The 24,441-nt window shown below is 41.3% G+C and overlaps 1 protein-coding gene and 1 non-coding gene across 5 annotated transcripts in view; both read right to left on the bottom strand.

Annotated features, from left to right (window-relative positions):
- Positions 1 to 12,088, bottom strand: part of ENTPD4 (ectonucleoside triphosphate diphosphohydrolase 4) — a 32,161-nt gene extending 20,073 nt beyond the window's left edge. The window contains exons 1-8 of one of the 4 annotated variants that reach the window (XM_058194349.1): positions 11,912 to 12,088; positions 9,371 to 9,479; positions 8,605 to 8,718; positions 6,087 to 6,266; positions 4,717 to 4,922; positions 3,306 to 3,456; positions 3,100 to 3,203; positions 178 to 237 (exon numbers count right to left, since the gene is read on the bottom strand). In XM_058194349.1, the coding sequence (XP_058050332.1) occupies positions 178 to 237; positions 3,100 to 3,203; positions 3,306 to 3,456; positions 4,717 to 4,922; positions 6,087 to 6,266; positions 8,605 to 8,612 (709 nt within the window). In that variant the 5' untranslated portion in view covers positions 8,613 to 8,718; positions 9,371 to 9,479; positions 11,912 to 12,088. The other 3 variants (XM_058194350.1, XM_058194351.1, XM_058194352.1) reach the window with 3 other exon arrangements.
- Positions 12,089 to 17,669: 5,581 nt separating this feature from the next.
- On the bottom strand, positions 17,670 to 17,741 carry TRNAC-GCA (transfer RNA cysteine (anticodon GCA)). Its single transcript has one exon. It is a non-coding gene; the product is annotated as a tRNA-Cys (tRNA).
- Between the last annotated feature and the right edge of the window lie 6,700 nt (positions 17,742 to 24,441).

The following is a 24,441-nucleotide window of genomic DNA, read 5'->3' as shown; positions in this document are numbered from 1 at the left end:
TTTTGTTCTCTAATAAAACCCTAAATGCAGGTTTGAAGAATTGTTATGGAGACACTATTAACCAAGTACCGAGGCTGAGCAATTTCCATTTGTAAGAATAAAGCCAGAGGAGGAAGGAAACTGTGCACTAACAATACCTTAGCAATTTTTGGAATTAATTTATATTAAGGCCCTTACCTTCATCCATATGTTCAAATTTTCCAAGGACAAAGTTGATGCCAATCCATGCATACACACCTGGATAAAATGTAAAAAGTACATTTGTAAATATTTTAATATCACTGGGGTGGGGGTGGGGTGAAGCTTTTAAAAAAGAATACCTTAACAAAACCAAAACAGTAGCAAAACAAGAGATATATAAAATATACATTAAAAAATTCAAACTGTACTTTCTTGAAAACTCAAATAAATATTTGCACGTGAAAATGCTCCAGCACTTCATAAAATTGAGGAAGGCAAAGCTCCTTAGCTCATTAAACCCCTTATGCCTCACAACTTAGTAAATTGTTTCCTGGTGATCTCACACACACACCGGACAAATATTTACAGGGACAAAGATTTTCCATGTTGACCTCTAAAAAAAATAATTCTATTCTATTCTATTCTATTCTATTCTATTCTATTCTATGATTACCATTGTTGTACCTTATGATTCTTGATGAAGGTATCTTTTCTTTTATGTACACTGAGAGCATATGCACCAAGACAAATTCCTTGTGTGTCCAATCACACTTGGCCAATAAAGAATTCTATTCTATTCTATTCTATTCTATTCTATTCTATTCTATTCTATTCTATTCTATTCTATTCTATTCTATTCTATTCTATGACTACCATTGTTGTACCTTATGATTCTTGATGAAGGTATCTTTTCTTTTATGTACACTGAGAGCATATGCACCAAGACAAATTCCTTGTGTGTCCAATCACACTTGGCCAATAAAGAATTCTATTCTATTCTATTCTATTCTATTCTATTCTATTCTATTCTATTCTATTCTATTCTATTCTATTCTATTCTATTCTATGACTACCATTGTTGAACCTTATGATTCTTGATGAAGGTATCTTTTCTTTTATGTACACTGAGAGCATATGCACCAAAGACAAATTCCTCGTGTGTCCAATCACATTTGGCCAATAAAATTCTATTCTATTCTATTCTATTCTATTCTATTCTATTCTATTCTATTCTATTCTATTCTATTCTATTCTATTCTATTCTATTTGGCCAATAAAATTCTATTCTATTCTATTCTATTCTATTCTATTCTATTCTATTCTTTGTTACTATAATCCTGTATAAATGAGGTTCCAGTTCATGTGAAAACTTTTGCACATAATAGTTACATACCAGTATGTAAAAGTTGCTTCCCTGCAGATGTTTATTTTGTGTCCCATGTGCCCTTAAATATCAGAATAGTTAACAGTATCTGCTTCTCTTGAAACATTTTCTTAAAATATACCAGCAGGTTCAGGCTGGTGCAACAGGCTGCACAAGGCATCTTAATAAAGATACATGGGTGCTCTATTCTATTCTATTCTATTCTATTCTATTCTATTCTATTCTATTCTATTCTATTCTATTCTATTCTATTCTATTCCAATTCCAATTCCAATTCCTATTCCTATTCCAATTCCAATTCCTATTCTATTCTATTCTATTCTATTCTATTCTATTCTATACATGGGTGCTCTATTCTTTCCTGGACTGGACAGTTTCACTCTGGCTAGCTCACAAAACACAGGCCTCTCCTAAATTATTCCTGATCTTGCAAAAACTAAAAAGAAATGTTAGTACTTCCAAATGTTGCCACCACCACTGGGGCATGGCTAGTCTAGTGAAGAGAAGGACCAGGGGAGACATGATAGCAGCCTTCCAATATTTGAGGGGCTGCCACAGAGAGGAGGAAGGGGGTCAAGCTATTTTCCAAGGCACCTGAAGGCCAGACAAGGAACAATGGATGGAAACTGACCAAGGAGAAATTCAACCTGGAAATAAGGAGGAATTTTCTGACAGTGAGAACAATCAACCAATGGAACAGAAGCTGCCTTCGGAAGTTGTGGGTGCTCCAACACTGGAGGCTTTTAAGAAGAGACTGGACTGCCATCTGTCAGAAATTTTGAACGATCTCCTGCTTGGGTGGGGGGTTGGACTAGATGACCTAGAAGGTCCCTTCCAACTCTGGTATTCTATATTCATTGGAACAGCTTGCCTTCCATTGTGGGAGAACAATCAACCAATGGAACAGAAGCTGCCTTCGGAAGTTGTGGGAGCTCCAACACTGGAGGCTTTTAAGAAGAGACTGGACTGCCATCTGTCAGAAATTTTGAACGGTCTCCTGCTTGGGTGGGGGGTTGGACTAGATGACCTAGAAGGTCCCTTCCAACTCTGGTATTCTATATTCATTGGAACAGCTTGCCTTCCATTGTGGGAGAACAATCAACCAATGGAACAGAAGTTGCCTTCGGAAGTTATGGGAGCTTCATCACTGGAGTCTTTCAAGAAGAGACTGGACTGCCATCTGTCAGAAATAGTGTAGGGCAGTGGTTCCCAACCAGTGTGCCGCGGCACTAAGGGGTGCCGTGAGATCTTTTGAGGGTGCCGGGAACTTTTGAGCTACAGAGATTTTAAATATCTATTTCCTTATAAGGGTGCCGGGAACTTTTGAAAGGCTTTCCAAGGGTGCCTCAAACAAGAAAAGGTTGTGCCTCAAACAAGAAAAGGTTGGGAACCACTGGTGTAGGGTCTCCTGCTTGGGAGGGGGGGGGTTGGACTAGATCAGGGGTCTCCAGCCTTGGCAACTTTAAGCCTGGAAGACTTCAACTCCCAGAATACTCCCAGAAAGCTGGCTGGGGTATTCTGGGAGTTGAAGTCCTCCAGGCTTAAAGTTGCCAAGGTTGGAGACCCCTGGACTAGATAACCTACAAGATCCCTTCCAACTCTGTTATTCTAAGCTAAGATACTCTCAATAATGATGCCTCTTTTCTCCAGTTTTTCAGGACCGTGCCTTCTCACTTTTTCTCTGGTTACATATTCCATCAGACTCCTGATTAAAATCCCAAGCTTTCTTGGTTTCAGCGTGTGTGTGTTCTTACCTTCTTGCTTTCCTGAAATCACTTCAGCGTGAGAATCCGAAAACAGAAAATCAAAATGCACTGGGATATCAGTAAGAAGGTCTTCCAGTATCGCCTTTTGCTGGCTGCAAGATTTGAAATGGGTTAAAGGTAAATTAGGATCTGTTTCTGTGGGCAAAATCTTTCTATTTAAACATTAAGAGGAAATGAAAAGGTATTCGGGTTACCTCTCTGGCAGGATTCGCATCCCCGCGGTACAGAGAATATACAGAGGGGTTTCTTTGTGCTTTGCACGGGGTATGTGTTCGGCAGCAAAGTTCAGGAGCGGAAAAATATAGTCACTAACTTTCTCAGGGGAGGTAGCAAATTCTGAAATGCCTGCAGAGCAACGAGATAAATACACTGAACCATGCAGCGACATGAGAAAGCAAAACCCTCTTTTAAAATAAGGAGGCTGTTTTTCTCACTTAATACCCAAGGTGGGAATTCAGTCGAAGGCAAAATACTGCAACTTTTAAAAAGTCCTGCCTTTCTAAAATACAGTATGGGTGTGCAAATGCAAGATATTATCTCAAAACAGGGGTGTCAAACTCGATTTCATTGAGGGCTGCATCAGGGTTGTATTTGACCTCGGAGGGGCGGGGGCATGGCCATGGACGGATGTGGGCATGGTGGGCGTGTCGGGGGCACCTGTGGTGCCAAGTGTTAAGGCAGCACTTCCCTGAGACCCTCCCTCACTCTCATTATAATCTCCTTCCCTCCCTCCCTTTCCTCCTTCCTTCCTTTCCTTCCCTCTTCATTCTCCTTTTTTCTTCCTCCCCCTCTTTCCTTATTTTTCCTTCTTTGCTCTCTTCCCATCTTCCCTTCTTTTTCTTCTTTCCCTTTCTCCTTTCCTGTCCTGTCTTGCATGCTCAAATGCAAAAGGGGAAACATTTCTCCTTTTGCAGCCCTGAGTCCCGTTTTCGCTGGGAGAGGGCTGCAGAAGGATGTGGCAGGTGAAAAAGGGGCACAGGGGGCGGGCTGTGTAGCCCCCTGAGCTCCATTTTCACTGGCAGAGGCACCGTGGGCCGATTCTTTGCTGTTGCTGGGCTGGCCCTGTGGGCCATATATAAGCACCCTGTGGGCTAAATCCGGTCCCCGTGCCTTGAGTTTGACATCCCTGTCTTAAAATTACATTCTGTATAGCAATCTCAACTACTTTAAATAAGATATTGTGGAAAAATTAGTCTTTAATGGTAGTATACAAATATTAGCAATAAAAAACGAAATGAAATAAAATGAAACCTGTTTGCATCTTTGGGTTTTTTTTTTAAAGCATTAAGAATCCGAGGAAATAAATGAAAAGCAGGGGGACAATTGTGGGAAGACCCAGGTTTTGCAGATCCCAAACCAAATGGCGGAAAGAATCCACTGCATTTTAAGAAACAAATATTGCCAAATCTTTAGTGTGACAGAGTTTCTTCATAGGCAAACAAGCAACTGGGGCAGGGGTCTGCAAACTTGGCTCTTTTAAGACTTGTGGACTTCAACTCCCAGAATTTGCTGGCTGAGGAACTCTGCGAGTTGAAGTCCACAAGTCTTAAAAGAGCCAAGTTTGCAGGCCCTGAGCTGAGGAATAGGTATGACTTCCCCTGGTACCTGGCTTAATTTTCATAACCACTGGTTTTCTGTTTTTGTCCCGCATTTGTTTGATGTCAAGTAAATCATGGGGATTGCCATTGTGCCTCGGCCACCAATACACGAAGATCCGAGACCCGCTGCTTCCACAATCCACCATGATGCCGTAATTCAGCTTTGGGTTGCTCGTGTCTGTGGCTTCGGTGTCTGTAACTCGGGCAAGATACCTGGGAGAGAGAGGACAGAAGAACTGCTCAAGAAGTACTGTCTTTTTCGGACTATAAGACGCACCGGAGTATAAGATGCACCAAGATTTCGAAGAATTAAATAAGAAAAAAAGGGTTTTTACCTTCCCCGGCCCCCAGGAGGATTCTGCAGGCCTCCCAAACCTTCTGCACATCCTGTTTTTATGAAAAATTGGCCTGTTTTTCGCAGGATGTGCAGAGGGTTTGAGAGGCCTACAGAGTGCTCCTGGGGGCTGGGGAGGGCAAAAATGTGATGCATGGGGGGTTTGGAAGGCCAAAAATGGGCCTGTTTTTCGCAAAAATGGGGTGTGCAGAGTGTTTGGAGGCCTGCAGAGTGCTCCTGGGGGCTGGGAAGGGCAAAGACACCATTTTTTCAAAAACCGGGCCTGTTTTTGGCCTCCCAAACCCCCACACATTGCATTTTTGCCCTCCCCAGCCGCCAGAACCACTCTGCAGGCCTCCCAAACCCTCTGAGAGCCCCATTTTTGTGAAAAACAAACCCATTTTTGGCCTCCCAAACCGCCCATGCATCTTGTTTTTGCCTTACCCAGCCCCCAGGAGCATTCTGCAGGCCTCCCAAACCCACTGCACATCCAGTTTTTGCGAAAAACAGGCCTGTTTTGGGTGAAAACAGGACAGGCAGGGCAGGGTTTGGAGAGCCCAAAAATGGCTGTATTCGATGTAGACTACGCACCAACATTTCCACCCTCTTTTAGGGAGGGGAAAGTGTGTCTTATACTCTGAAAAGTACGTTAAGTCTCACTGAACCCAGGAAGGTTGTTGAGGAAACAGGGGCAGGACAAAGCCGTAATATCAATCACACTGAATGTGATAGCTGCGGAAACACATATGTAAGAGCAATTATACAATTAAATTTCACTTGCTTGATTGGGAGGTTCAACTCTTTATCTGTGTTTTTCATTGAATGACATTGGACTAGCCACCAACACAAAGGCCAGCCTACTACTTCAGAGGACTCTTATTGTAGAGATTAAATGAGGGGAGGCCTAGATTTATGCCAATTTAAGTTTACACAGAAATGGAGGGGGTATTAACACAATGAATAAGTTTAATGTAAGGTGATCTGTCTCATTTTGTTAGGTATACAGTTTTGGATTGGTTTTTAATCCCCCAGACAAAGATTACCTGTGCAGCTTTTTGTCCCGGGAGCTGTATTTTAAAACAGAGTAATATAATATGAAAAATGCAGCAGCGAGGAGTCCAGTGACAATAATTTGCCGTAATGTGGTGTTCAGTATCCGTGGACACCCAACAGGGGAAATACTGAAGTGCCAGGAAGCAGGAAAAAGGCAAGAGAAGCTGATCCTGGAATGAAGAAAAACAAGACATCTGCATTTCAAATTCTACACTGGCACCCCACAGATACAACTGTTGGAAGCCAAATGTTGAAATGTATCACTGCTCATTTAAAAAATGAATACTTTTCAAGAAAAAAAGTATTTTTTCTGGGAACTAAAAAAAAGTGGTGTTTTTTTCCCCTATTCAGTCCAAATTTTAGAAACCTTTCTTTACAAGCACGGATATATTCTTATCTGACAGTATTTATAACCCTGACCTTCCATAACTACACAATGTACAAAGTGATATATTCAGAAAATATATGAAAATCCAAGGGTCAAATATTTATTTACGGTTGAATAAATGAACAAGCACAAGCTAAATCCTTTTTTAAAATATATACATTCACTAAAATCAGGAAACAAGGCTCTTATAATTAACAATTATAAACAAGACTATACGCAGTTATAAGGTTATAAGCAAGACTAACAATTATAAACAAGCAAGAACTTTGGGAAGAGAGAAATGACTGCAGAATGAAATAGCCAGATTGAGAATGGTTGGAAGTGGCAAACAGATTAACATGGAACATTCTGATGTAGTTTTAAATAGTTCAACTCTTCCAGTGCAAACAACTGAAATACTGTTGTTGGAACTGCATGTTTTCTAAAAGGAAATCAAGAAATGTCTTGTAAATATTGGCTGGGAGAACTAAAATGCTTAATAATTTGCACTATCATGTTTTATTGTAACAAAATTTGACAAAATTAGCAAAAGTGACCTGGATGACCTGACATGCTAAGTCATGGTTTAATAAACTAGAACTGAGTCCCTACATTTGGCTAAGGCTAAACAAGCCACATTTTTTCCCATTTAGCAAAACAAAAACAAATCATGGCTAAAACAAACGTTGACTTATTGTGACACAAACTTTCAATCTTCAGATCTACAACATGGAGGCAACTGAACTGATTCATAGGGCTGTTTAAGGATTACTGAACTAATTCAGAAGAGAATATTTGACAAAATCCAATATTTTGGGTGTCTAGACAAATGTCCTTGATTAATTATGCAGATTTTATTTTAGAAACAGACAAAAACAAACAAACTATTAAAACAAAGGATGTGAAATCTCATTAAAGAGAGGCATTACTATTTTTATCAGCTGATTAGCCCTTTTCTAGTTTTCCATAACAGTTAGCTAGGATCCCACCCCGTTCTTAATAGTGTTGCCTTTTGGAACCAACCATTTCAGGGCACTATCAGGGAGAAGCAGAAAGTGCATATTAGCAGTGGTGGGATTCTGCCAGTTCGCACAGGTTTGGGCGAATCAGTAGCTCCGATGATCAGCTGAGAGCGAACCAGTTCGCTCCGACAATCAGGTGGGCCTGCCTGCTTGCCCCTGTGCTCTACTGACCTATATTTCCTATGTTTGAAGCCCAGCTGATCAAAAAGCATCAGAAAGGGAGCTTCAGAAAAAAAGCCCCAAACAGAGCTTCAGAGGCTTTTTTTCTGAAGTTCTGCTTTGGAGGCTTTCAGAAGCAGAAAGAAGTTTTTTCTGAAACACTGTTTCAGAGGCAGGAAAAACAAAGCAAAAAAAAAGCAAGGCACAGAGCTCACAACCAAGGAACCTGTTGCTAAAATTCACCTTTTAGCATAGAAGGTGCTAAGAATACCCTAGGAGGCCAATCCACCTGCCAATCAGCTTTTTTCTTATTTTCCTCCCCTTTATAAGGTAGGTAAAATGAGGACCCAGATTGTTGGGGGCAATAAGTTGACTTTGTATATAATATACAATGGATGAAGACTATTGCTTGACATAGTGTAAGCCGCCCTGAGTCTTCAGAGAAGGGCGGGATATAAATGCAAATAAACAAAAAACAAAAAAACTAAGGTGCGTCTTATACTCCGAAAAATAATTGTATATTTCAAGTATACATCAAGTATATAGATGAAGGTGCTGTTGCTAAGTGGCAGGTTTCCTGTTATGCTCATGCTGCTGCAGGCAGCTCCCTGACTGCCCTGGCCTTATCATCCTTAGCCACTCTTGATCAAATAGGCTTTGTTGTACCTAAAAGGACCGGCAGAAGCAGGAAAGATATCCCCCGAAACAAGTGCTTAGCATACATAATTCAGGTTAATCTTTCTTTCTTCTTAAAGCGATTTTGTATTGCTCATGATGCCACCCAAGCCATTAGACAACTAACAAACATTGGTATCTCAAATTGTGGAAGTTTTAGGGGGGAAAAAACGAGAGGAACATTAAATTTCTGGCTATTGAAACATAAAAATCAAACACATTTGACAGATATTTGAACCCGCCAAGTTTTTGTTGTTTTGACTCATCCGGGATTTGGATACTCACCTACCCATTTCTGATCAGGTCACAACTAGGTCACAGAAAAAGCTACCTTTTTACGGTCAGCCCAGATTCATAAGGCACAAGATTCATCCCCAGAACCAATGGTATAAGTAGGAACTGAAAGATATTAATTAAAAGGTAGCATTTTCATTCAAGCTAAAACAGATGAAATGCCATGAAGTCAAATTAATGTATGTTAGCCAACAGGTCCTCCAGAAAGTTCAAAGTGGTATGCATAAAGTTTCGCTTCTTTTATTCCCACTGCCTCCAAGAAGTAAGACACAGAGATAATATCTAACTCAAGGCACCTCGCATCTATTCTCCAATTACTCTATACACTTTTAACATACAGCAGTCATTGTGTTTTTTCATTCTATCTGAAAAAGGAAATGATGATCAGCTTTGGCTGAATACTACTCTGGACAGATATGAAGCTTAATTTTTTTTAATAAGATGTTGTCTTCCCAACATAGATACACAGAATTTTAGAAACAAACAAAAACCTTCCTAGTATTAACATTTCTAAGCTCTGAAATATAGCAGGAAGATCAGAAAATCTTGTTCCTTGCCATATTTGGAAAATACATGTCTTTTTTCGTTGTTTTCAAACTGGCAAATATTTTGGAAGTAATTAATAGAAGCTCTTCACAAAAGATTTCATGAACTGTAATTTCCACTTATAAAAAGATACTGTAGTGGAAACTTCAATTGGTTTTTGGATGTGCTTTCAAACGTGCAATAGAACATTTAAAAAGTTATGCCTGCTTACCTTTAAAACACAGTAATCTTTGGGCAGAAAGCACCAAATGTTTAATGCAAGCTGCATTCCTTAATAGTTCCATGGGAGAAACACTAGAAGAAGCCATCTCATTTGGAACCTAAATAGGGAATATAGAACATAAATGTGATAAAAATTAAGACATTTTCTCAGTAGAAACTGTACATTACCCTGAAATGTGACACTGAAAATGTTGAATCCATTTAGTTAGTTAAAATGCTTACATATTACTTTACAGGCAACTGTACAATACAGACATATCCTTAAAAAACTCTCTAATTTAAGATTCAATATACCACATAAAACATTATGATTAAAAAGCTACAAAACTTAAGTCAGCTGCCATGAACAGTGGAACTATAATACTATGAGATGTCAAATGGCAGATTAACAGTATTCTCAGCAGTATCTGAACTATTGTAAGGCTGGCATCAATGAAAATACATACAGGTAGTCCTTGACTTACAACAGTCCATTTAGTGACTGTTCAAAGTTAGGAAAGCACTGAAAAAGGTGACTTCCGACCATTATTCACACTTATGACCATTGCAGCATCTCCATGGAAACATGACTGACATTCAGGGCTCATATTTATGATGGATGCAGTGTCCCGGGGTCACGTGATCCCCTTTTGTGACCTTCCGACAAGCAAAGTCAAGGGCGATGCCAGATTCGCTTAACAACCCTGTTAATAATTTAACAACCGCAGTGATTCACTTTAAGAAACGTGGCGAGGAAAATCGTAAAATGGGGCAAAACTGATTTAACAAGTTTCTTAATTAACACGTAATGAATTTTGGGCTCAATTGTGGTTGTCAGTCTAAAGACTTTATTTATGAGCTAAGATCAAACACAATGAAAGAAGATAAAGGTAGGAAAGGGGGGGGGAAGCTAAATTAAATCTTTCTCATTGACACCTAGGTTTCTTGTTGGAAGAACATACTTTGTGCCCTTCATTCTAGTCTGAGATGGGTCCGTTTCAAATCCAGCCTCTCCTTCTATCTAATTGTTGGAAAAAATGTCCATCTAGGTTCAGTTCCAAGTGGGGATAAAGACACTGGAAACATGGAGACTGCTTGGAAAGATGGTTTAGACAAATTCCTTGTGTGTCCAATCATACTTGGCCAATAAAGAATTCAATTCAATTCTATTCTATTCTATTCTTTCCTATTCCTATTCCATTCTACTATTTCTATCCTATTCTTTCCTAATTTCATTCTATTCTATTCTATTCTATTCTATTCTATTCTATTCTATTCTTATTTCTATTTCATCCCATTCCCCTATTCCTATTGATTCCATTCCATTCCCATTCTCTATTCCAGGGGTCTCCAACCTTGGCCCCTTTAAGATTTGTGGACTTAGAGTTGAACTCCACAAATCTTAAAGGGGCCAAGGTTGGAGACCCCTGCTCTATTCCATTCTATTCTGTAGTCCCACTCCATCCCATTCCTATTCCTATTCTATTCCCCAGTGAGAGGGCAGGGGGGGGGGTGGATTCTGGGAGTGGAAGTCCGCCCATCTCCATTTCTGACATCAATACAGTTGAGCGTGTCCAGAGGTATTTTACAAGAAGAGTTCTCCACTCCTCCGTAACCAACAAAATAGCTTATCCCACCAGACTTGAAATCCTGGGTTTAGAAAACTTGGAACTCCGTCGCCTCTGACAGGACCTGGGTTTAGCTCACAGAATCATCTATTGTAATGTCCTTCCTGTTAAAGACTACTTCAGCTTTAATTGCAATAATACTAGAGCAACCAATAGATTTAAACTTAATGTCAACCGCTTCAATCTAGATTGCAGAAAAGATGACTTCTGTAACAGAATCATCAGTGCTTGGAATACTTTACCTGACTCTGTGGTCTCTTCCCATAATCCTAAAAGCTTTATCCAAAATCTATCCACTGTTGACCTCACCCCATTCCTAAGAGGACTTTAAGGGGCGTGCATAAGACACAAACGTGCCTACCGTTCCTGTCCTATTGTTTCTTTTTATATATATATGATATATTCTGCAATCTAGATTAAAGCGGTTAACATTAAGTTTAAATCTATTGGTTGCTCTTGTATTATTGCAGTTGAAACTGAAGTAGTCTTTAACAGGAAGGACATTACAATAGATGATTCTATATATATGCTTATACTTCCTTGTTTCTCCTCATATATATGTTTATATATTATATAATCTTTCTGTGTGATGCTTGTGTATATTGCTATGACAAAATTACATAAATAAAATAAATAAAGTGGCCAAGGTTGAAAACACTGAACTGAATCAACCGGGGGATTATGGGACTTGTAGTCCGCGCTCCTCTGGAAGGCAGAGAAGCCTGATGTGTCCCAAGCAACCCCCAGCAACCCCAAAGCCCACGGGGCTTACCCGACGTAAGCGCCTCCTGATCTCTTGTCGGCCGAGGCGCCTCAGCAACGGGCCCCGTCTCCTAGGCAACGGCAAAACCGTTGCGAAAACCGCAGGTTTTGACCCGATTACCGGCTTCGCCCCCCCCCCACGACCCCTCCTCCTCCTTTACCAGAGCGCCCAGGAACCTGGAACCCAAGACGGAGAACCGAAAGGCGGGCAGGGTCGCAAGCGCCTTTCCCCGGCCCGCTCCTCACTTCCCTCGCCTCCTCTGCGGTCTCGCCGGGCCGGTCGCCGGTTGCCAGGCGCATCCCGACACCTCAGCCATCCTCCACTTCCGGGTCCCGGCCGGGCGTGCGCCGGAAGTGACGCACGGACGAACCGCCAACGCGGCGAGGAAAGGGAGGGGGCCGAGGAGCGCTCTCTCGCTCTCTCTCCCTCCCTCCCTGCCTCCGTAGAGCTGCGAAAAGGGTAGAGGGACGCGCCCACGTTGTCTTTGTGAGTCAGCGTAGCTCAAACGCAGAGCTCGGGTCGCGCGAGGCGCCAAGCTCCCTTACTAGCCAGCTTGGCCGCCTCTCCTTTGCAATGCGGAGCCAAAGCAGCCGCGGGCTGTAAGGTCAGCTGGCGGGTCAAATAATATATGTGGGTATATGGATAATTTTTTATTGATTGATTGATTGATTCATTCATGTATCTATGTATCTATGTATGTATGCATGTATTTATTCATGTATGTATGGAGTGGTGGGATTCAGCCAGTTCGCACCACTTCGGGAGAACCGGTTGTTAACTTTCTGAGTAGTTTGGTGAACTGGTTGATGGAAGAAATCATTAGGGCAGAGAACCGGTTGTTCAATTATTTGAATCCCACCACTGTTTGTATGTATTCATTCATTCATTCATTCATTTATTCATGTATGTATGTATTTATTTATTCATTCCTTCATTCATGTATGTATGTATATATTATTCCTTCATTCATTTATTTGTATGTATGTATGCATTTATTCATGTATGTATGTATGTATGTATGCATTCATGTATGTATATTCATGCATTCATGTATGTATTTATTCATGTATGTATGTACGTATGTATGTATTCATGTATGTATTTATTCATGTATGTATGTACGTACGTATTCATGTATGTATGTATGTATGCATGTATATTATACCTTCATTCGTATGTATGTATGCATTTATTCATGTATGTATTCATTCATTCATGTATATTCATTCATTCATGTATGTATTTATTCATGTATGTAGTACGTATGTATTCATTCATTCATGTATGTATGTATGTATGTATATTATTCCTTCATTCATTCGTATGTATGTATGCATTTATTCATGTATGTATGTATTCATTCATGTTTGTATGTATGTATGTATGTATTCATTTATCCATTCATGTATTCATGTGTGTATTTAGTCAGTCATGTGTATGTTTATCTAGTTATATGGCTGACTAGGTGGCTCAGTGGCTAAGACACTGAGTTTGGTGATCAGAAAGGTTGCCAGTTCGGTGGTTCGAATCCCAAGTATACAGGTCTCCTGCGTGAGCAGGGGGTTGGACTAGATGACCTCCAAGGTCCCTTCCAACCCTGTTACCGTTAAATCTGATGTAGTGCATACTGAAGGTGGTGACCCTTTGAGAATAGTATGCAAAGAATTTTCATTTTAATGTACATTCCGATTAGTGTACAATTCAAAGTGACCGTAAAGTTGTTCTCAATCTAAATGCACAATGTCTAAGGGGGACGGACGGATCATTTTGGCCAAGAAAAGTTTTATGTCCGGGATCTGTTAAGTGCCAAATAGTAAAGAGCCAGGCGGGCTCAAAAGCTCTGAGAGCTCTCTCTTAAATTTCCTGTGTAGTTCCACACGGCTCTACCAAGGCTCTACTGACGATCCCAAACCACAAGATGGCAGCAAAGAGACAGAAATCGTTCCTTGTAGTTTCCCCCCCCCCCTCTGTCGGCCATTGGGATTGTTGCAGCCCAGGTTTGGCAGTCCTACAACAGCGGTTTTTTTCAATCTGTGTGAAAAATCAGTACCCAAAATAAATTAAATAAACAAACACACAAATAAACAATAAATAAATAATAAATCTGTAATAACTAACTGCATACATACATACCAGTAGTGAAATCTGAACCAGTTTACTACCGGTTTGTTTGTTTGTTTGTTTATTTATTTATTTATTTATTTATTTATTTATTTATTTATTTATTTATTTATTTATTTATTTATTGGATTTTTATACCGCCCTTCTCCTGAAGGACTCAGGGCGGTTCACAGCCAAGATAAAACCGCAATAATATACAAATAAAGCAATAGTTAAAAAACTTATTAGATATAAGGCCAGATTAAAACATTTAAAACCGTAAAAAACCCCATAAAATTTATATCAAATATTAAAAGTTATTTAAAATTCCTATGCCAGTCCTGCGCGAATAAACAGATAAGTCTTCAGCTCGCGGCGGAAGGTCCGAAGGTCAGGCAGTTGACGAAGTCCAGGGGGAAGTTCATTCCAGAGGGTGGGAGCCCCCACAGAGAAGGCCCTTCCCCTGGGGGCCGCCAACCGACATTGCTTGGCGGACGGCACCCTGAGAAGTCCCTCTCTGTGCGAGTGTACGGGTCGGTGGAAAGCATTCGGTAGCAGTAGGCGGTCCCGTAAGTACCCAGGCCCTAAGCCATGGAGCACTTTGAAGGTAGTAACCAAAACCTTGAAGTGCACCCAAAAGACCACAGGTAGCCAGTGCAGTCTGAGCAGGAGTGGTGTTACATGGGAGCCACGTGCGGCTCCCTCTATCACCCGCGCAGCTGCATTCTGAACCAACTGGAGCCTCTGGGTGCTCTTCAAGGGGAGCCCCATGTAGAGAGCATTGCAGTAATCCAAGCGAGAGGTAACAAGAGCATGAGTGACCGTGCATAGGGCATCCCGGTCAAGGAAGGGGCGCAACTGGCAGATCAGGCGAACCTGATAAAAAACTCTCCTGGAGACGGTCGTCAAGTGGTCTTCGAAAGACAACCGCCCATCCAGGAGAACGCCCAAGTTGCGCACCCTCTCCACCGGGGCCAGTGATTCGCCCCCAACAGTCAGCCGCGGCTGCAGCTGACTGTACCGGGGTGCCGGCATCCACAGCCACTCTGTCTTGGCAGGATTGAGCTTGAGCATGTTTCTCCCCATCCAGACCCGTACGGCTTTCAGACACCGGGACAGTACTTTGATAGCTTCGTTGGGGTGGCCTGGGGTGGAGAAGTACAGCTGCGTGTCGTCAGCGTACAGTTGATACCTCACCCCAAAGCCATTGATGATCTCACCCAACGGCTTCATATAGATGTTGAACAGGAGTGGCGAGAGAATCGACCCCTGCGGCACCCCACACGTGAGGCGCCTCGCGGTCGATCTCTGCCCCCCTGCCAACACCGTCTGCGACCGGTCAGAGAGATAGGACGAGAACCACCGATAAACGGTGCCTCCCACTCCCAAACTCCCCAGCCGGTGCAGCAGGATACCATGGTCGATGGTATCAAAAGCCGCTGAGAGGTCTAATAGGACCAGGGCAGAGGAACAACCCCTGTCCCTGGCCCTCCAGAGATCATCAACCAACGCGACCAAAGCCGTCTCCGTATTGTATCTGGGCCGAAAGCCGGACTGGAACGGTCTAGATAGACAGTTTCATCCAGGTATTGGGGTAATTGACGTGCCACCACACTCTCTACAACCTTTGCCACAAAGCGAAGGTTGGAGACCGGACGATAATTTCCCAAAACAGCTGGGTCCAGGGCAGGCTTCTTGAGGAGGGGTCTCACCACCGCCTCTTTCAAGGCGGCAGGGAAAACCCCTTCCAACAAAGAAGCATTGATAATCCCCCGGAGCCAGCCTCGTTTGATGGAATGTTTGGTGGCTGTGCATGAGCTCTGCACGCCAAATGCATGCTGCGCATGCGCAGGGTGCACCACATACCAAATGCAAGGTGCGTGGGCGTGCACATGCAGTACACACCAAAAGGAGGCATGGGAAGGAAGGTAGGTAGAACAGCGCGCATGGGGGCGGGTGAGCAGCTGTGGCGCATGATCATCAGAGCCTCTTTTTTTACTTTTTTTAAAGCATTTTTTTTACTACCTATTCGGGCGATTTTTCAATATCCTTCCCTTGGAGTGGGGTGGGAATGGAGATTTTGCAGTATCCTTCCCCTGCCACATCCATCAAGCCGTGCTCACCAAGCCTCACCACGCCCATGCCCACAGAACCGGTAGTAAAAAAATTTGGATTTTACCACTATGTAGGGGTCATAGCTGGCTCTATAGGCCCAGTACAAATCCTAGGTGTTAGTCTGAGCTACGTTCGGTTGAAGTTTGGACTGCTGATGCAATGAAGGGGTGTTGGGCAATTCCTATTGTGGCTGAGGGCTAATCCCACCTTTGCTCAGACCTTGCTGCGGGGAATTTTTGCCTATGAATAGAGCTACCTAGATATTTGGTCTCTTTCAATAAGTTCTTTATCTCTTAAGTGCTGACATCTGCTGAGGACTATTAAGGAAGGTGGGGGCTGCTTTTTGTCTCCAAGAGCATGTTTCTCCTTTAGGGAAATATAATATTCTGCCTTTTTAAAATATTCCTCAAAACATTTCACTCTTCTAGGAGAGGTGTGTGTGTGGTGCTTTCTCACACTGGTCCCAGCCTGTTGCTTTAACAATGACATCAAACTTTACATCAATTTTACTCCTCTAAATATCCCTAATAAAATAGCATTGATTATATTTTAATTTTTAAATGATGGATTTTAAAAATCAATTTAATTTTTCATACATAAAATTATTACATTAAATAATATTAATTTCCACTCTATTTAATACAATTAAAAATTATATTAATGAAAGGAAGAAGAAACTGGACTGGAAGCAAAAATAAGCCCACTCTCTTACTATCCCTGGGAAAGTTGGATTTGCTATAGGAATTTGGGGGTCCTTATAAAATTGAGAAAATGAGAAAAAGCTCAGAAAAAGAGCGGGAGAAAGAGGGAGAAAGGAAAAGGAGAGAAATGAATGTGGCCCTAAGAAAACTTTCAGCAGAACCACTGTAAGCAGAAGGGAGTAACTGAGTAGGAAAACCATACAGAGTAACTCAGTCAGAGGTGGGTTAGGTTCTGACCAGCTCTGGAGAACCAGTAGTGGAAATTTTGAGTAGTTCAGAGAACCGGTAGTAAAAAAATTCTATTCTCTGCCTCCCAAGTCCCAGCCGATTGGGAGGAAATGGGGATTTTGCAGTATCCTTCCCCTGGAGTGGGATAGGAATGGAGATTTTGCAGTATCCTTCCCCTGAAGTGGGGTGGGAATGGGGATTTTGCAGTATACTTCCCCCCGGAGTGGGGAGGAAATGGGGATTTTGCAGTATTCTTCCTCCAGGAGTGCAGTGGGAATGGGGATTTTGCAATATCCTTCCCCTGGAGTGGGGTGGGAATGGAGATTTTACAGTATCCTTTCCCTGGAGTGGGGTAGGAATGGGAATTTTACAATATCCTTCTCTTACCACGCCCGCCAAGCCATGCCCACTAAGCTACACTCACAGAACCGGTAGTAAAAAAAATTTGAAACCCACCACTGAACTCAGTACATAGTAAGATAGTCACATAGATTTTGGGGCTGTGTTGCACCGGCTGAACTTAAACGGAAGAGGTAAGCAACAATAACTTGTGTAGAAAAAAATTAAGCTATTTCCCTGGAAAATACCAGTCTCCTGAAGAGAAAACTTATTTCAATGGAAAGAAAATAGAAAAAGTTGCTTTGCATTTTACTGGTGTGCAGTGGAGCTTTGCCTTTTGTGAGAAAAAAAAATATTTCATGTGCACATTAAGTAAGAGCTTATTTTACATAATTGTATTTTTGAGGAAGGTGGAGGGGGAAAAATAAAAAAAAGAGGGGGCACCCAGATTTGAACTGGGGACCTCTTGATCTGCAGTCAAATGCTCTACCACTGAGCTATACCCCCAGCTGCCTATTGGCTGTCTCCTAATAGACTTAGTTTATAGCTGTTTATTCATCCCTCACTTCCCTTCTGGCCCTTTCCAGTAAAGAGTTTATTGCAAGGAAAAGCAACTGCTTTGCTTCCTGCTACGGGAATAGAGCTGAGTCAGTGGTAGAACATTTGGCTACAGATCATTTTTCTAAGTGTTTGGTTAGAAAGGGCCTGAGGGAAGAGCAACAGTTGTGATGCAAGAGGAGCTGGAAGCAGGCTTCCCAGGCATTTCCACCACGTAGTAAGGAATAGAATAGAATAGAATAGAATAGAATAGAATAGAATAGAACAAGGAATAGAATAGAATAGAATAGAATAGAATAGAACAAGGAATAGAATAGAATAGAACAAGGAATAGAATAGAATAGAATAGAATAGAATAGAATAGAATAGAATAGAACAAAGAGTAGAATAGAATAGAACAAGGAATAGAATAGAATAGAATAGAATAGAACAAGGAATAGAATAGAATAGAATAGAATAGAATAGAATAGAATAGAATAGAATAGAATAGAATAGAACAAAGAGTAGAATAGAATAGAACAAGGAATAGAATAGAATAGAATAGAATAGAACAGAACAAGGAATAGAATAGAATAGAATAGAATAGAATAGAATAGAATAGAACAAAGAGTAGAATAGAATAGAACAAAGAGTAGAATAGAATAGAATAGAATAGAATTCTTTAATGGCCAAGTGTGATTGGACATGCAAGGAATTTGTCTTTGGTGCATATGCTCTCAGTGTACATAAAAAGACAAGATATTTACATCAAGAATCATAAGGTACAGTGTTAACAATAACAGCGTTGGAAGGGATCTTGGAGGTCATCTAGCCTAACCCTCTGCTCATGCAGGATACCTGTACTGGGGATTTGAACTGCCGATCTCTCTGATCGACAAGCTCAGCATCTTAGCCACTGAGCCACCTAGTGATACTTAATGCTTAATAATAGTCATAGGATACTAATCAAATCATACTAGGAAACAATAAAAACAATATAAGTTGTTTATATTTAGCTTGTAGGGAGACAAGCCACATGGATATAGCCATAAGTGGGAAGAGATAGGTACTAGTAAGGATGAGAAGAAGAATAGTAATACAATCTTAGTAGTTAATTTGACAGTGTTGTGGGAATTAGTTGTTTAGCAGAGTGATGGCATTTGGGGAAAAACTGTTCTTGTGTCTAGTTCTGGTGTGCAGTGCTCTGTAGCGTCGTTTTGAAGGTAGGAGTTGAAACAGTTTATGTCCAGGATGTGAGGGGTCTATAAATATTTTCACAGCCCTCTTTTTGACTCGTGCAGTATACAGGTCCTCAATGGCAGGCAGGTTGGTAATAATTGTTTTTTTCTGCAATTCTAATGATCCTCTGACGTCTGTGTCTGTCTTGTTGGGTTGCAGAACCAAACCAGGCAGTTATAGAGGTGCAGATGACAGACTCCTCATTAACATAGGAGCAATAGTTAAATAGCACATGGGCAGCCATACACATTGAGTAAAGAAATAAATACATACGTACATATTGGCCCTAGAGTATGCCAACCTCTCTTGCCAGATCAGCATCTCAGCCACTGAAGTTATTGAACACTTTCTGAGGGTTTTTTCCTTTTCATTCCCTGAACCAAGATGACCCAGCTATGTGGCAGTGCCAGAATCATCTGGAAAAGCTAAGCAGGATTGGATCTGGATCAGAGGTCTTCAAACCTGGCAGCTTTAAGACTTGTGGACTTCAACTCCCAGAATTCTCCAGCCAGCAGCTGGACCACAACTGAGCCCAAAATTTCTGTTGCTAAGCAAAACAGTCATTGCGTAAGTTTTGTCTTATTTTACGATCTTTCTTGCCACCATTGTTAAGTGAATCACTGCTATCTGTCTGTTATTAACACAGCTGCTTGCAATTACTGCAAGTTCAAGTCCCACCAGGCCCAAGGTTGACTCAGCCTTCCATCCTTTATAAGGTAGGTAAAATGAGGACCCAGATTGTTGGGGGCAAAAAAAGTTTATTTATTTATTTATTTTATTTTATTTCTTTATTTCTTTTATTTGTCACAACAATATATGTAGGTATCATACAAAAAGATTATGTAGTATATAAACACATATATGAGTAAATATAAGGAGGTATAAGCATATATATATATATAGGAAGAAGAAAAGAAAAACAATAGGACAGGAACGGTAGGCACGTTTGTGCGCTTATGCACGCCCCTTATGGTCCTCTTAGGAATGGAGTGAGGTCAATAGTAGAAAGTTTTTGGTTAAAGCTTTTAGGATTATGGGAAGAGACAAATGGATGAAGACTATTGCTTAACACTGTGTAAGCCGCCCTGAATCTTCGGAGAAGGGCGGGATATAAATTCAATTTTTTAAAAAAATTGTTAACCTAGTAACACAGTTGTTAAGTGAATCTGATTTTCCCATTGACTTTGCTTGTCAGAAGTTTGCAAAAGTTGATCACAGGACCCGAGGATGCTACAACTGTCATAAATATGAATCTCTTGCCAAGCGTCTGAATTTTGATCACGTTGTTGAAACCCAGGCAGAAGTAGGTAGTAGCAAACTCAGTCCATGAAAAAACAAACAAACTTTATTCAAACAGCTGTCGATCAGAAAGGTTGGCGGTTTTGGGGGTTCAAATCCCTAGTACAGGTCTCCAGCTCTGTTACTGTAATTGAAATATCTTGCCTGAGCTTTTAACATCTTGGGGCACTGCGTTAGGAAGTGAACAAATCCATCAAAGGGGCTTCTTGGAGGTCTTTCTCTTCATCCAGAAGGGAGGCTGTACGGCTTGCCCTCCTTGGCAGCTCTTCAGAAATAATTGTCCTTTCAGAGAAGAAAGTAGGAAGGACAAAAGAAGGGAGGGAGAGGAATGAGAAGGAGAAGAAAGTTTGCTGTAAAATGGAAAAGATGAAATGGAAGAAAGACAACCCCGAATATGTTTGAATGTATCAGGATAAAAATTGAAATAGCTAAAAAATAATAGAAGAGAATAAATATTAGTAAAAATGGAGAAATTAGAACTGGAGGGCGAAGGAAGATGTGATTTATATAAATGAGCATGGAAATATTAAGACACAATCAAAATATGGAAAAAGAATACATTGGCAGAAATTGTAATGAAGTAAAATGTATTTGGATATGTTAAACTGTATAAGATATGATATGGGAAATACTCTGTTCATAAACTATGTATGTGTGTAGGGGGGGAAATTAAAAAATCAATGAAAACTTGTTTTTTAAAAAAGAAATAATTGTCCTTCCACGATGAGCGACAGGAAATGAGTCCTGTTGACAGGAATTGACCTACATCAGAGCGATTGGCTTCCAGTGTGGCCGAGGAGGGGGAAGAGAACCCAGGTGTCATTTTAAGGGCAGGCAAAACAGAGGGAGGTCATTGTGTCAACCTCTTGTCCCAAGGAAGGTGGAGATCCAGCTGTGTACACACATCCCGGGCTGTCATTCTGGAGCAGAAGAAGGGATCCATTTGAATGGCAGGTTTGTCCCTGAGAGGGGAGCCTCCAGCTTGGCTCTAGGGTGGGGAACTGTCTGCTGTGGGGGGGTTTTTTCCACACATGTTGCAAAACATCTTTAGAAGGATCTGTATTCTTGAGAAACTTCCACACCTGGATCTAATAACAGTTAAGATAAAGGTAAAGGTTCCCCTCGCACGTATGTGCTAATTGTTCCCAACTCTAGGGGGCAGTGCACATCTCCATTTCAAAGCCGAAGAGCCAGCGCTGTCCAAAGACGTCTCCGTGGTCATGTGGCCGGCATGACTCAACGCCAAACAGGAACACTGTTACCTTCCCACCAAAGGTGGTTCCTATTTTTCTACTTGCATTTTTTATGTGCTTTCGAACTGCTAGGTTGGCAGAAGCTGGGACAAGTCACGGGAGCTCACCCCGTTACGCGGCACTAGGGATTTGAACCGCTGAACTGCCGACCTTTCGATTGACAAGTTCAGTGTCTTAGCCTCCGAGCCACCGCGGCCCTATAAATAACAGTTACATCACTCTAAACCAGGGGTCTCCGAATTTGGCAACCTTAAGACTTTTGAAAAAAGTAACTTCTGACTTTCTTCGGTGCAGATACAATGTAGTTCCTTTTTTGATAGGACTCCATGTTGCCTTCTTTTTCTTTTAACAAATCTATTGATGCACAAATGCAGAACATTGTATCCCTGCTAAAGTGAGATGAAGCAAGGATCTTTTTTTTTTTTTAAATGTTGTTGCATATCCCAAAACAGGGCTCAAAGGGTTTGTGCTAAACCGTGGTTTGTTGAGAAAAGTCCAGTTAACAAGATGGTTGCTATTCCTTGTTGAGAAGAGAAGAGAAGAGAAGAGAAGAGGAAGAGGAAGAGGAAGAGGAAGAGGAAGAGGAAGAGGAATAGAATAGAATAGAATTGAATTGAATTGAATTGAATTGAATTGAATTGAATTGGAAGGGACCTTGGAGGTCTTCTAGTCTAACCCCCTGCTTAGGCAGGAAACCCTATACCATTTCAGACAGATTAACAGAGTTGGAAGAGATCTTGTAGATTATCTAGCCCAACCCCCTGTCCAAGCATGAGACCCTACACCATTTCTGACAGATGGCAGTCCAGTCTCTTCTTAAAACCCTCCAGTGATGAAGCTCCCACAACTTTTGAAGGCAACTTCTGATTCCACTGGTTGATTGCTCTCACTGACAGAAAATTCCTTATTTCTAGGTTGAACACCTTATTTCCAAGGTGTTCCTTGGAACCCTCACACTCTCCTTGTTCAGTTTCCATCCATTATTCCTTGTCTGGCCTTCAGGTGCCTTGGAAAATAGTTTGACCCCTTCATCTCTGTGGCAGCCTCTCAAATATTGGAAATATTGGAAAACTACTATCATGTCTTCCCTGGTCCTTCTCTTCACTAGACTAGCCATGCCCCGTTCCTGCAACAACCGTTCATCCAAAGATAATCTTTCCTTGTCATCTACTCCTGCACCCAATGATACAAATGAGACCACCTTGTTGTCCATTGCTATTTTGTCATAGCAAGTAGCAGCTCCTACCTTACCTTGGTAAATCTCAAAAAGCTAACTAAGTTTGGATCTGGCTAGTTGTTGTTTTGTTGTTGTTAGTTGCGAAGTCGTGTCCGACCCATCGCGACCCCATGGACAACATTCCTCCAGGCCTTCCTGTCCTCTACCATCCTCTGGAGTCCATTTAAACTCCCACCGACTGCTTCAGTGACTCCATCCAGCCACCTCGTTCTCTGCCGTCCCCTTCTTCTTTTGCCCTCCATCTTTCCCAGCATTAGGCTCTTCTCCAGGGAGTCCTTCCTTCTCATTAGGTGGTCAAAGTATTTCAGTTTCATCTTCAGGATCTGGCCTTCTAAAGAGCAGTCAGGGTTGATCTCCTCTAGAACTGACTTGTTTGCTCACCTTGCGTTGGTGGCTTGATTGAGATTGATTGAGTTGGTGGCTAGATTGAGAATTTAGAGAACTATTTCTGAGGCGAGACGAGAACAATCCACTTCTATATCCCTGCCAAGAAAAACCAAACAAATAGGGATGGGTTCTCTACGAAGTCGGCAAAAGCTGAGCTCAGATCCACTCACTTCAAGGTCCTTCTTAGAGTTTGTTGATATTTTAAGACTCGGACTTGACAGTCCATCAAGAGGAGGATATAATCTAACGCAGGACTGACAGCCCTTCAAATGGGGAATTAGTCTCAACAAAAAACATGTTTTGAGCCTAGGTCCCGATGATGAAAGATCTACCATATACAATACAGTAAATGTAAGCAAACTTTTGTATTTAATCGTTGATACTTTTTTTTTCTTTTTTGCCCTAGTAAAAAATCATTTTGCTGGTTGTCTAGAATGCCATGGGAGGTCCTACTCTCAGCAATCCCCCCAGAGACTTGTCTGTCTGCCAGAAACTTATATTTCATTCTGGGCCCCCAGTGCTCTAATGAATTAACCTGCTAGAGAAACAAGCACAGACTGGTCATATCTCTCGCTTCCTCCCCCCTCCTTCCCTCCCTCCCTCCTTTCTCTCTTTCTCTCTCTCTTTCTCCCTCCTCCATCCATCCCTCCTCCTCCTCTGAAAAAGGGAAAGACAAAAGAAAAATGCACCAAAATATTACATTTTCCTATACTAATTAAAATGTGTTTTACATTTAGATAAAATATTTACAGATCCCTCACATCCTGGACATAAACTGTTTCAACTCCTACCCTCAAAACGATGCTACAGAGCACTGCACACCAGAACAACTAGACACAAGAACAGTTTTTCCCCGAAGGCCATCACTCTGCTAAACAAATAATTCCCTCAACACTGTCAAACTATTGACTGAATCTGCACTACTATTAATCTTCTCACCGTTCCCATCACCCATCTCCTTACACTTATTACTATATGACTGTAACTTTGTTGCTTGTATGCTTATGATTTATATATCTTTATATATCTTTTCTTTTATGTACGCTGAGAGCATATGCACCAAGACCAATTCCTTGTGTGTCCAATCACATTTTATTATTGGCCATAATAAAAAATTCTATTCTATTCTATTCTATTCTATTCTATTCTATTCTATTCTATTCTATTCTATTCTATTCTATTCTATTCTATTCTATTTGTGTGTCTGTGTGAAATCAGCAAGAAAAAAAGCATGAAAAAGCAAGAAAATTAAGCA

The sequence above is a fragment of the Ahaetulla prasina genome, chromosome 9, assembly GCF_028640845.1.
Source record: "Ahaetulla prasina isolate Xishuangbanna chromosome 9, ASM2864084v1, whole genome shotgun sequence".
Taxonomy (NCBI): domain Eukaryota; kingdom Metazoa; phylum Chordata; class Lepidosauria; order Squamata; family Colubridae; genus Ahaetulla; species Ahaetulla prasina.
Note: the sequence above shows the minus strand (reverse complement) of the source record. Positions and strands in the feature narration are given on the sequence as shown.